This window comes from Ambystoma mexicanum, chromosome 8, assembly GCF_040938575.1.
Source record: "Ambystoma mexicanum isolate Mex_15411 chromosome 8, UKY_AmexF1_1, whole genome shotgun sequence".
Classification (NCBI taxonomy): Eukaryota; Metazoa; Chordata; class Amphibia; order Caudata; family Ambystomatidae; genus Ambystoma; species Ambystoma mexicanum.
In genome coordinates, this window is record NC_090929.1 from 173,875,147 (window position 1) to 173,888,513 (window position 13,367).

The window sequence follows — 13,367 nt, forward strand, 5'->3', positions numbered from 1 at the left end:
TACCACTTGGGATTCAAGGTACAGGCATTCCAAAAAAACAAAAAAACAAAAAAACAATTGTGGCAGCCCACTAATATCCTAGCCTTGAGAAAGACCCAGAAGGGTTGAAACACGTGTCGGCTGACCAACTCCAATTGTTAATTAAATCACTTTGTGTAAATCTTGGAAATTACGACTACTTTATTTTTACTCACCAGCGTAATATATCTGGGTCATTCCCTATTATTCATTACTTGTACTATCTTTTTCCCCCCCAAGACCAACACTCTGTTTATTTGGCCCTCCTTGCTTACATTATAATTCCTCTCTTTGTCCCTTTGTCATACTACCGCTTTGATAGCTTCTGAACAAACTCTTTCACTCTTCTAAGAACATTTCCTTTCTCCACCTTTCATCTGCCTACTCTCTCTCTCTCCCTCTCTCTCTCTCTCTCCTCCTAGATGTCTCTCGTCTTCTCCACCTTCTTTTCCCCTTTGGCACATTCTTTCTTACAAACACTATCCTCCAGCAGTCTTCTACCATTCACTGCCTTCTTCGCCCCTTTGGGAACGCTCATCATTCCACATAATCTCCCTCAATAGTATCCTATATGTCCCTGTTTATCACGCCTTTGGACCCGCCCCTTTTCCTAATAATTTCTTCTCATAAATTCAGATCTATTTCTCCTTCAATTTCCTCCTGGTGTTCTCTGCTCTACCCCTCCTGATGTTCACCTTCTACAACCTCCTGATATTCAACACTATCAACCTCCTAATATTCACATCCTTCTGCATATTCAACACGCTCCACACCCTTATATCCAACTCCTGTCACCTTCAATCTTTCTATCCTTCCCCAACTCCTGCACTTTACCTCTGCCGACCTCTTCATAATTACCTCCGTTCACTAACCCATTACATCTCTGCATCAACCTGAATCTCTCCAATGTTCTTGGCCACTACTATCAGCCTACTTTACCTGCCCCTTGTTTTAATTTGGCGTGCTTCACTCTCCACCATTTTAGGTCTCTCCTTCGGCCCTTGTTCGTCAGTTTATCCCAGTCGCCATGGTCTCGACTCCAGCCTGCAGTCCTATGGGCGTGCTAGTTCCTCTTGTTTGACTAATGCTAACTAACGCACATAGAACAGATTCTGTGCACAGTGCTGGTAATGCACAAATAGACTTATCTGCTAGACAGCAGACAACACGATTTGTGTAAGCAGCTTTGACACAATGCACTTCACACATTGATGAAGTCATTCTAAAAATGTCTTGATGCCAGCTGTCCTAATCCGAAAGGGTTCCCTAAAACTTGTACCTATTGTTTAGCAGGACAACACAGTAATAGTCACAATTCCTAAGAAAGTTGGAATCCGTGTTGAAATGTTACTTCTTCTTGGAGGTCAGGTTACAATTAATCTCTGCTGTTCATGCAGTAATGGATGCTGCCAACTTTTGGAAATTTAGCATCTGCTCAGCTTTTAATGGACAGATATTGGTAGCCAAAGCTGAGCAAAGATGTAAAACAGTACATTGCTAGTTGCTCAATATGCTTGTGAACCACTGCAGATCATACAAGTAAGTCAAAAGAAGCTCATCTACTGAGGGCAACAGCAACATTTCAAACCATGTTCATGGATCACAGTAGTACCTTGGTAGAAACTTTAAAAAAAATACATGTTGATTGTTGTAGACGTGTGTACTACATTCTCCTAGATCATTCCACAGAAGAAAGCGGACTGAAAAGACGTCACAAAGCATTTGTGATCTATAGTAGCTATGACAGCACCTAAAACACTCCAAGCTGATAATGGGCCAGTCTTTTCAGGCAAAGCCTTAAAAGAAGCCTCAAGCCAATGGGACCTCGGGGGTGTGAACAGGATTATAAAACAGGTCACACAGAACTAGACACAGAAGAACGATTAGCACAGTCTAGCGCATGAATTTCGGAGCACAGAAAGAAACCCTTGCCATCCGCAGATAAACAACTCTCTGCGCACCCATACTCTAGTCACAAATTCAGTAGCCACATTCACCCGTGAAACTGCAGTAAACCTTTGTACAAAAGCAACACAAATACAAATCCGAGAAGCAAGCAAAACAATGCATCACCATTTCAGAAACCTTTATAGGGACTTTCACTACATTGTTTCAATAATCAATTTGAATCTTTTCTTACTGGTCTTAAGTGCTGGAAACTATATCCATGATCTACCTTGGCACAGACCTGCCCTGATCTGGCTGGGTGCACCCGATTCTCCAGGTCCTGTTATGTCCTGCCATATGGGCAGCCCACTGGAAGTCTGGTAGCAGTTTGTCCTAGCCCTGATATAGCCATGCTTATGAGCATGCCTTTCCACTCTCTGTCCATCCATGCCCCCAAGCTGCATGTTGTACCCTGGTAGGAAGTACATGTGTATTTAAAGTGATTAGGTGAACGGGCATTGGAAGAAAAAGTATGTACTGAAAAGATGCACTATCAGACATGGGTTAAGGGCAAGCATATAGATATTACCTGTAGAAGCAATGTAAACACAGGTGTGCTGGAGAGCTTCACAGTCTGCAGCTTCTCCCTGATATCATCCGCTTTATAGAAAAAAGAAGAATCAAACTGTTAACAACATTGAAGTAGCGCTAAAAGAAAAGTATCTGATTTGGTCTCAAACAATGTGACCAGCTGCAAAGCAGCACATAAAATTGCTTACTTGCAGAAAAAGCAGCAAATTCGAGAGTTTTCAGTAAAGAGCTTTCATTACAATTAGGGAGAGTAAGCGAATTAACATATTTGTGAGAGATGCTACCATCTTAAGGATTTGGGGGGTAAGTGCAAACACATTTGGGGAGCCCAACAAACCAACGAAATGAAGGGATCATTAAGATACACTCGTTAGTGGCAGAGGAGGAATTGGAAACAATGGATGGAACACCCAGCATACATTTAAACAAGCAACACACAAGTGACAGAACCCAAACCACTTTGGTTCGGGAGGCAAGGAGAGGTTGCGACTGGGACACGGTTACTTGTCTGGCTTCTAGTTGAATGAATGTGGGCCAAGTAAATCACCAAACCAAGAGATGACGGCACCAGGCATGGAGTGGGAATGATCCCCATGTAACAATGCTTAGTTCCAGGCGTGGAGTGGGAATGATCCCCATGTAACCATACTTAGTTCCAGGCGTGGAGTGGGAATGATCCCCATGTAACCATACTTAGTTCCAGGCGTGGAGTGGGAATGATCCCCATGTAACCATACTTAGTTCCATCCTCAAAGAGACCGAGACGTTGGGCCTTGCAACCATCCCCTCCTATGCATCGGATGGTCACAAGGCCCAACCTCTACGTCCTTTTAAGAGTCTCACCTCCTGCACAGGGAAGCATTAGAATGAATGGCTACAGTAATATAACGTTTCCCATGTCTTCTGACAGCAGTGTTTCAAGTGTTCACAGTCATGATGCATTTGCTGGCACTGTCCCTAAGTGAACAGAGCTTTGTGGCTTCAAATAAATTTGTAGCGTCCAAGCTCCTTTTCTCTTGACCTGACATCAGTGTGCCTTCAATTATCAAATCAAGGTAAAAAAGTGCTTCACAGACAACATACACACACCAAATCTCTGTGCGCTACTAGCTCAGGGGGCCCACGTGGAACAAATGAACAACGTGACATTTCCTGCACTGCTCACTCCACGAGCCAGGGCAGACCACAGAAGCACATTACATTCTCAACATGGGCTGCTTAGCATGGTAGCGTTCATCTGTAGCATGGACCCATAATCTCTCAGGGACAGAAACACCATTCCTAAAGAAGCTTTCTACTACATAAACTGAAGCCTGCGTGTCTTTATCCTTCAGTGAACCATAGGGGACAGACCCGGGACACAAGAAGATGGGGAGCAAAAAAACAAAGTCACAGGTTATCTTTATGAGGGTTTGGTTCCACCTGCAAACCCCAAATCCCATGCAGATCGCTAGCCCTCTATCATTTGACTGCACAGGTGCAGACCCGCACAGGGAAGCCAACACCAGGACAGGGGTAACAGGGTTATATAAGCCTAGGCACCAAGTCAGGTGGTGTGAGTTTTTCAAGTAGCTAGCGGAGAGAGTTTGGAGGAGGTGGGAGATATAATAGAGATTTTGAAGAATGTTGGAGCAAGAGAGAAGAGTTTGGAGGAGGATGGGAAGAGCAGAGGGATTTTGAAAGAGGGTTGATGTTGCTGGGAGAATTTGGAGGAGGCTGTACAGATGGAGAATGGTTTGGAGCAGGTGGAAAGGAGAGGAAAGAATTGTGTGGGGGTGATAGAAGACTTTGAAGAAGGGAAGCTAGTTGGCGGAGAAGGGGCATCTGGAGATGATCAACCGTGTTGGAAGAAAAGGACTAGTATCATTTGGATGTATACTAAAGCGGAAATATCTCCAGGAACCTTTATCTCTAAGGCCAATGTTGGTCATGTGAACTGTCCTTTTCTTTTTTTATTTCCTTTTAATAGTGTTCTCTTTTCTAAAATGTGTAAATATTTTTTCTATACGTATTAATTTAGTTTTCAAATGTTTGACACTTTTTTTAGGTTGAAGTAAATCTTTTGTAAAGGTTTGTTTACAAACCTAACACAAATAAAAAAAATAAAATAAAAGTATCTGGAGATGAAAGAAGGAGACCATCAGAAAAGATAAGGAAGGTGCGTGTATCGTGAAGTGAAAGGAGGATTATCAGGAGGTAGTACAACATCAGGAGGTGATAGGTGTAAAGAAGCAGGGTGCGTAGAAAGCTCAGGAGGTTCATTGTAAACATCAGGAAAAGGTTGGTGCAAGGATTAAGGAGGCTGTTTCGAGGCACTAGGAGGAGGTTGGGGGAGAACATTAGGTGATTAGTGAGGCTCTAGTGCAGAAGTCTGCAACGTTTGGCACGCCTAATGCTTTGGGTCTACAACTCAGATAAGCCCAATCTTGCATTGTCAATGGTAATGGGTAATGGGAATCGTAGTCTACAACTTCTGACTTCTGGAGAGATGCAGGTTATAGAGCTATTCCCTGGCGTGTGAGACAAGGACAGAATGAGAGGGCACGCTTGGCCCAAGGCAGGACCTAGGGTTTAGACCCAGATCTGAAGTCCTTAAGCCCACTGTGGGAGGAGGAATAAGCCGCATGTGTGGGATCAAGGGGGATAAGCAGTAGAATAAGTGTAGCAAAGTGTAGAAGAAAGTAGGATTCAGGACCATGAGGCAAGGAAGTCATTGAGCTCATCTTAAAAGGAGCTTCTGTGAAAATTCAAAGGAGGAAAAAGCCTATTAAGTCCACAAACAGGTGGAAAATAAGAGACAGAGACTCGAAGAAGAGCAGAGGAGGAGAGACTATGGTGAAGTCAATGAAGAAGAGTGCAGGAACTCCTTTACAGCCAGAACTGAAACCAATGCAGGAGAAAACCAGTGAACAAGTATGCAGGAACCCCTGAAAACCTGACACTGACATCAAAGTAGAAGAGCCAGGGAAAGGAGCAGATAAGCAGGGTGCAGGAACACCTTAAAACCATGACTACGGGGAAGGGTCCCTGAGAAATCCTGAGTAGGAAAGTACAGGGAATGTGAAGGCATCATGAAGCAAGACACAGACAACAGACTTAAAGTTCAGGATTGTTGAAGGTCTAACTTGCCCTACATTAAGGTGGGATTTCCCTACCTGAACGAAACTAAGGAAAGTCTGAGTCAAAGAGTTCAACTTAATTGTCTGTCTGTGTCCAAAACCTATTCTTGCCCTCACAACCAGAACAAACAAATGTGTAGGATGTCACAGTCACAATTAACAGTGTTCTGAGCTTCTTCCAGCTCGCATCTTTCTCTCAGTTCCCCTCTCACAAGTATAAGAAAGTTCCCTGAAAAAGAGTCTTGAAGTTTACCTTTATCCAGTTCAAAGCCATATATTTCCGAGTCACTCCTGTGGTTCCCTCCCCCAAGTTTCAAATATCACAGTCCAAACAAAAAGGTGGCCTTGAGACTCCAATCCCAAGGCAACACAAATAAACTTGCCAAACCTCAGGAATCCCTTCCCCAAGATACCATGTGTCACACAGGTTCCTTGGCATTTGCTCCTGTGCACAAATTACCTTCACTTGCTTTCCTTTATTGCTTACGGGATTTGCTCCAATGTTAAATTTCCCTTTTAATTCGGTATTCAATACGCTTTCATTTCTGTGTTCATTTGTTGTGCAACATACATTCAGCATTCAGCGTTTTACTGGTCTGTTTTAATGTCAAACTTGCCTTTTAACTCAGTATTCAATGTGCGCTGCATTTCACTACTTCTATTTCTTGGTTGAAGATCTTTTGAAAACGTTCCTTTAAGATTCGCGACCACTTCCACAAACTTAATTAGTTCAAAAAGGAACTATTCATAATGTTCGGAGACTTTAAAAAACTAGCTTGTTCCTTTAACAAGGCACGTAATCACTCACTACATTGCACCAGTTTCGGGCCTCATTAACAATAGCGGTTCACTTCATGAGACTCGCGGTTAAAGTAACCCCCGAGTTCTCGCTCTGAAAAACTCACTGGCTCACTTTGAAGTCTTCTTCTGTATCACAGAGGCCATACACTTTGTGGCTTCTTTCCAGGGGGGTATTTTCTCTGCCCCGCAGACACGCTCACGCTCTTCCAGCACAATGGGAGAATGAGCAGTCCCTTAAATGGAAGGAAAACCGACCCCATATCTGGTCTCCCTCCTTTGCCTCACCTCTGCACCACAGAGCTCCTGCTCCCAATTCACACTCGCCCGGCTGCTTCGGCCCTCGGTGTGCTTCTACGGCTGCAGCACGGCTTCTTGCGGCTCTCATCAGCGTACCACCTCTCTCTCCTCGCCATCCTGCACACACCCCTTTTATACACGTGAGTTGTGTAAAGGGGTTGCAGGTCTGAGTCCTTTCCATTAATTGCCTGACTATAGTTAGGCTTGTTAGCAAGACATGCGTGGTCTTTACAATGGTACTCCTCTTAGTCCCTCTTCCTCGTCTCAGTACCAAAGTTGTGCATGTTGGTGTGCATGACTCCTACTCGCCACTTCCTCGTCCCAGTACTGTCAAAGGTCATGTGTGGAAAAATGAGGGGGGCTTGCTTATAATACCCCATAAAGGTAAGGGGAGATAAAGTCCACACCAGAATCGATCACCTATTTGTGAGTGAGGAACAGACGGCTTGGTTCAACAACACGCAATACCTGGCCAGGGTGCTGTCAGACCACTCCCCCTTGATTACCGCATGGACACTAACGACCCCCAGGCCCCTATTCCGACCTGGAAACTCAGAAGCAAGGCACTGCTAGACAAAGCTTTCAATGAGCAAATCAGGCAAGGCACAATAGACTACTGGCAAACTAACACAGACAGCGTACAACACATACGCACAGCATGGGAGGCTTACAAGGTCGTAATGAGGGGAGAAATGATTGCTGCCGCCGGGGGAGCCCAGAGACACACTACTGCCCTGCTTGCACGTGCCGAATCAGAGCTGCAAGTCCTGGAGGCAACGCCATCCCCTGACCCGGCCCATATGCACAAAATAATAGAGCTTAAACAATCTTGCCTAACACATTGGGAGAGGCTGGGGAAACTGAGCTACGCGAGTTACACCACGAGAAACCACGCCGTGGGGGATAAGCCTGGGAAGCTGCTAGCGTGGCTAAACAAGCGCGAGACCCCCAGATCACCTATCTGCCAAATCAAGAGCATAGACGGCTCCAACGCCCACACCCAAGCTGGGATTAACCTAGCGTTCAAAGAATACTACCAGGCCCTATACTCAGACCCCACTCCTCCCACCGACACGGACATTGAAGATGCCCTCGACACCATTGAGTTGCCCCACTTGGAGGAACATGTAGCGGGGTCACTGGACGGCCCCATCACTCCAGATGAGGTCGCGGCGACCATCAGGTCACTACCCTCAGGGAAGACACCAGGGCCGGACGGGCTTCCCGGGGAATTTTACAAGACCTACGAAGATTTACTAGCACCACTACTATCCCAGGTATACAACGAGGCGTACGAAGTGGGCCGCCTCCCTGGCTCCATGCACGAGGCCACCATCATCCCCCTGCTGAAACCCAACAAAGACAGCACTAACTGTGGCTCATACAGGCCCTTGTCCATGCTAAATGTGGACTATAAAATACTAACGGCACTAATGGCAAGGAGACTACGGGCCGTCATCCCGCACCTGATCCACTTAGATCAAACCGGGTACGTGCAAGGTCGATCCATTACGGAAAACCTGGCAAACTGCACCACGTCATTTATAGCACAGAGGGCGGGCCGGATAGATGCGCGGTGGCGTCCTTGGACGCCTCCAAAGCTTTTGCTCGGTCCGGTGGAAATGGCTCCATACCACACTGGCCAAGATGGGATTCGGCCCTGCTTTCTTAAAGTGGGTCAAACTCACCAACACAGACCCAACGGCCAGGGTGCAAACCAATCACACATTCTCTGACAAATGGTACCTCTCCAGAGGGACCGGACAGGGTTGACCCCTCTCCCTTTACTCTACATTTTAGCCATCGAGCCAGTCGCTGCATACCTCAGGCAGGAGTACGGTGACGGGGGCATAACAATAAACTGGGTGACCCACCTAGTTTCCATGTACGCCGACGACATGCTCCTCTACCTTAAAGACCCAGAACACATACTACCCTACATACTGGAGACATTGAGAGGGTTTCAAAGATGCACAGGGATCCAAATCAACAATGACAAGTCTTGCCTGTACCCTCTAGCCGCCCTGAGCAAAACCAAAGTAGAACACCTCCCCGCACTAACCCTCAAATGGGAGCCCACCTCTTTTAAATACCTAGGCATCAAGATCCACTGCGACCCCAGAATTGAACATGCACTGAACACCGAGAACGCCAAAGTTGGCTTGATTAAATCGATGGACTTCTGGAGCAAATTGCCCCTTTCATTGGCCGGCAGAGCGGGACTCCTCAAAATGGTAGCATTGCCGAGACTACTGTACTTCTTCACCAATGTCCCGTACAACATCCCCGGCAATACTTCAATGAGTTAAACAAACTCTGCAGAAAATTTCTATGGCACGAAGGAAGACACAGAGTCGCCCTAGATATAACGCAAAGACCGTACGACAAAGGAGGCCTCAAAATACCCAATTTCGAACTCTATTATCTAGCAGACCAGCTGAAACACGCGATCCAGTGGATGGCCGATGACCCCACCTCGGACACACGCCTACTACGACCCTCAGACCCCCAGACGCTGCTAAGGGACTTACTCTGGATCAAGCAGACGCAAAACAACAAAACCCATACCTAATCACGCTAGGCACCAGGATCTAGAGAAGAGCCTGCATGCTCGCCAAAGTGGCCGACCCCTTCTCCCCCCAGATCCTGATAGCCGCCACTATGTCGACCAGACCAGAAGACCAGAAGGTGATCAGGAACCTATGGGAACCCCTGGGCATCGCCGCCTTGGGAGACCTACTAGATGATCAAGGCATCCTACCGTTCGTGGAACTGCAAGAGACTGCAGGAATGCCACCAGGCCAATTTCTCCTGCACGGAGCGACAGTGAAAAACCTCAAGAAACGTTGGCCCGAGATAGAGACCCTCAATACTGGGCACGAGGCTATTGAGAACCTGCTGAGCACGGCAGAAGGCGGTCACGAAAACCTCGCGGCTCTATGAGATCATGCTCAACAGTGCCTCGCAACAAGAGCTTAAAAGCAAGGCAAAATGGGAATAGGAACTCGGCACTCCGTTCAGAGACAAAGAGTGGGAGACCATAACATATTACCACAAAAAGGTATCCAGAAACGCCCACTTTCAACTCATTCAGTTCCACATCATCCATAGGGCTTACCTCACCCCGGACATCATCTCCAGATTCAGTAGCATGGGCGCCGTGCCTTGCCCCAAATGCCGAGAACTCTCAGCCGGAATGTCTCACATGTTCTGGGGTTGCCCGGTCATATACGCCTTCTGGGCCCTAATCAATGAAAAAGCAGCCGAAGCAAACATCATACTGGACGTGCAATCACCCAGGGCATGCATTCTGGGCTCATACCCTAGGAGCAAGAAGAACAGGCCCCTGAACAGGCTTAAGGACCTAATGTACATTTTGGCTAAACGTTGCAGCGCGATGGCCTGGAAGAGCCCCGTAGCCCCCAGCATCACGACTTGGTGGGCGGACCTACAAAGATGGTCCGCAGCCGAAACACGGGCATGGGAACTGGCGCAGCGACAACAAAGCACAGGCACCTCTGACGACCTTTTACAATGGGTGGCCCTCACTACGTCACTGTTCTATAGCATTGATAACAGCCCCTCCGGAGAGGACTCGGACAGCCAGCATTGAACCCCGTCGTGTTTGAACTGCAGCCCACTTATGTGGTTTTGGTCTAAGGGGGCAGGGAGGGAGGGAAAAGGGGAGTTAATGTAATCATATAATTGCTTCGAGAATGACACTGTGTTGTATTGTTTCATTGGAAAATAAAAAATAAATTTAAAAAAAAAAAAAAGAAAAAGGTAAGGTTAGGTTAGGTTTGTCATCAATGGGAAAAGGGGGATAACATGTTTTGCCCAACTCATATTTAACCCTTTTCCTGGTACATCTGGACTGATGGTATCTCATATCTTTTCCTTGATTAATGAAACACGGACTACAATATCCCATTATTGTCTTTGGAATAGAGGGTTCCTTTTGGAAGGGACACAGGAGTGAAGGCTTTTCCCTGGCCACCCGTGCAGATGGTCCCAAGGGAGTGGAAGTGAGAATACCCTCAAGTTTCTCACAGGACCCAGTAAGCCCAATCTGAGACCAGAAAGAACTCCCCTTTTGGGAACGGGAACATATGGCATGGGAGCCCCTTTATACCCAGATTTGGGTTGTCCCAAGATATTTGGATGCTAAGCTATGTTTACACTGCCCCTTTTGTTGAGTTGCCCAACTTGCTTTATGTTTCAAGAATAAAGAAACCTACTTTAACAAGAGTTTTCACCTTGGCCTGTTTATTGATCTTTTTCACCCTTCGTGATAGACCCCCAGATTTATTTTTATTAATGGGACGCAAATTAACAATTTGCGACATTGTGTATCATGTAAGCGTAGCCTCTACCCCTCCCTCTACCTCATTCTATACTGTTTGTAGCTCCTGCAGCAGGCCATCCCACAAAACTACTCTAACTTTTTTATTTTTTTTTTATTTATTGTGCGTTAGCCAAAGAAGAAAAACATGACTTTACACAAATCAAAAAATAAAATAATAATTCGAGATCATGACATTAAAACATTGACTAATTCATACAAAAGATAAGGATTCGTAAAAGCAAAAAAAAGGGCTAAAAAGAGGAGATTCATATGCCCACCTATTACTTCAGTGGAACGAGTCATTTAACATTCAGATTTATATCTCCCTTATTGACAGTCAGATTAAGCTCATTTAACAAAGTGCCCACCTCCAGAGTAAGAAAAATAGCCATTCCCGAAATTAACCTGTCCCAGAATGTATTTGAGAGAAGTGAGTAAGGGTCATGAACAAACCTTTGACATTTCAATACTCTAAGGTGCCAAGTTCCCGAGCATTCCATCAACAAATGGCGAATGGATTGTGTAACATTTGCATCACATTTATCACAGAGATTTGTCGCATAAACATCACCATGTCGGACATGCAGAATTTCCCTAGTGGGGAGCAGATTAAGTCTTAATCTAAAAAAATTCATCTGGACCACTGAGTCCGGAAATTCCCTTAGATATTTCGAGGCAGTTGATCTAGGTTTATCAATTACCGATGGTGAAGACGACAGTTTGCACAACCTCATTTTACCTATGGTCCTAATCCAGTCCATACGATGGAGAGCCTCCTTCACTTTCATCGGATTTGAAATTAGAGTGTCGATGTTAGTATCATCCGCAGCCAACGTTTCATTACATCTAAGTCTTAGTTTATTCAAAAAAATAGATGTAGAATTATCTAAGGCAATTGCAACTTCCTCATACAATGAGGATTTGGGGGACCAGAATCAGCCTATACATCAATACCCATTTCCACTCCATCCATGCATTGAGGGAAATGAGGCCTAGTTCGAATCTTAGACAGGAGATGGGACACTATTCGGCAGTGCTAGTGTTTTTTTCCAGATTTTACTTTCTGTTTTTCCCCAGTCCACGTCAAGGGCCAACAAATTGCATTCCATTCCACATGTGATCACCGGGACCACCTTACCAATATAGAATTTGAGAAGAGGGAGCAGGGAAAAATTACAGTATTGGAAGCAAATTTTCTTCATTTGAGCAACCAAATTTACAACCCTTAGATCTATGGTCTGGAGGAGGTCGACCTGGGTGGGGAAGGCTTTTAATTTAGAGCCCAAATAAATGACCTCTTTTGACATAGGAATGGAGGAAGTGTCCAACTGCAAAACAAAAAATGTTAGCTTACTTAATGGGTGTTTAAATACCATGATTTTTAACTTAATTGGATTTATTTTTACGTCATTTTCATTGGCATACTCTGATAATGCAGACCAATTCGTGAATGATCTAAAAACACAATATCGTCAGCATATGCTAGCCAATTGATTTTCATGATGCCCAGTTTAGGACCCACCAGGCCGCTCTTCTCCAGCCACTGCCACAGATCAGACAAGTATAAGATAAAGAGAAAGGCTGCCAACATGCATGGCGCACCGCCCTTTCTATGTTAATAGACTGAGAGAGGAGACCTGATTTGGAGAGGCAGACTTTTAATGATGATCTTTCATGTAGTTCTATCAAGATAGGTAACAAATTATCTGGAAGACCCAAGATTGTAACTTCCGCCAAAGTTTATTTCTATTAATAATATCGAAAGCCTGGGTAAGATCAACCCAGGCTCTGAATTAGAGAACTGGGGGTAGTGGAGAGTCCTCTTCTAAAACCTGTCTGTTGCTTGGGATTAATGCTAGTTGCCTCCTCCCATTTTTCTAATTTGCCCAATATAACACCCGAGAAGATCTTCCCATCCGCATCAAGGAGCGATATAGGACGCTAATTCAACGGGGATTGCCGATCACCTTTTTTGTAAATGGGGATTATGACTGATTGCTGCCATGACTCTGGGATCGTTTTTGTGAGAATGAACTTATCAAACACGTTCTTCTAACTACTCTAACTATGCAGCTCCAAAATGTTAATTACCAAGTGCATATGCCTCCCTTCATACTGAAAACTGCAAGTTGCAAGGTTTTATGACAAGCCGCAGCAGAATGAGACTCACATATGCATGAGGGGGAGGCAGGGCATAATTTGTGGGTGAGGGAACACTATAGAATAAGAAAACTTCATCAAGAAGGCATTACTCTTAAATCCTACACTCTCCCCCCTCCTTCCTAAAACATACTGGGATGGATTACATT

General features: G+C 45.2%; 1 protein-coding gene across 1 annotated transcript in view; it reads right to left on the minus strand.

The window, feature by feature from the left end:
* Positions 1 to 13,367, minus strand: part of SNAPC4 (small nuclear RNA activating complex polypeptide 4) — a 676,731-nt gene that overhangs the window by 208,592 nt on the left and 454,772 nt on the right. The window contains exon 19 of the mRNA XM_069609574.1: positions 2,495 to 2,565. Within this exon, the coding sequence (XP_069465675.1) occupies positions 2,495 to 2,565 (71 nt within the window). The remainder of the gene's footprint in view (positions 1 to 2,494; positions 2,566 to 13,367) is intronic.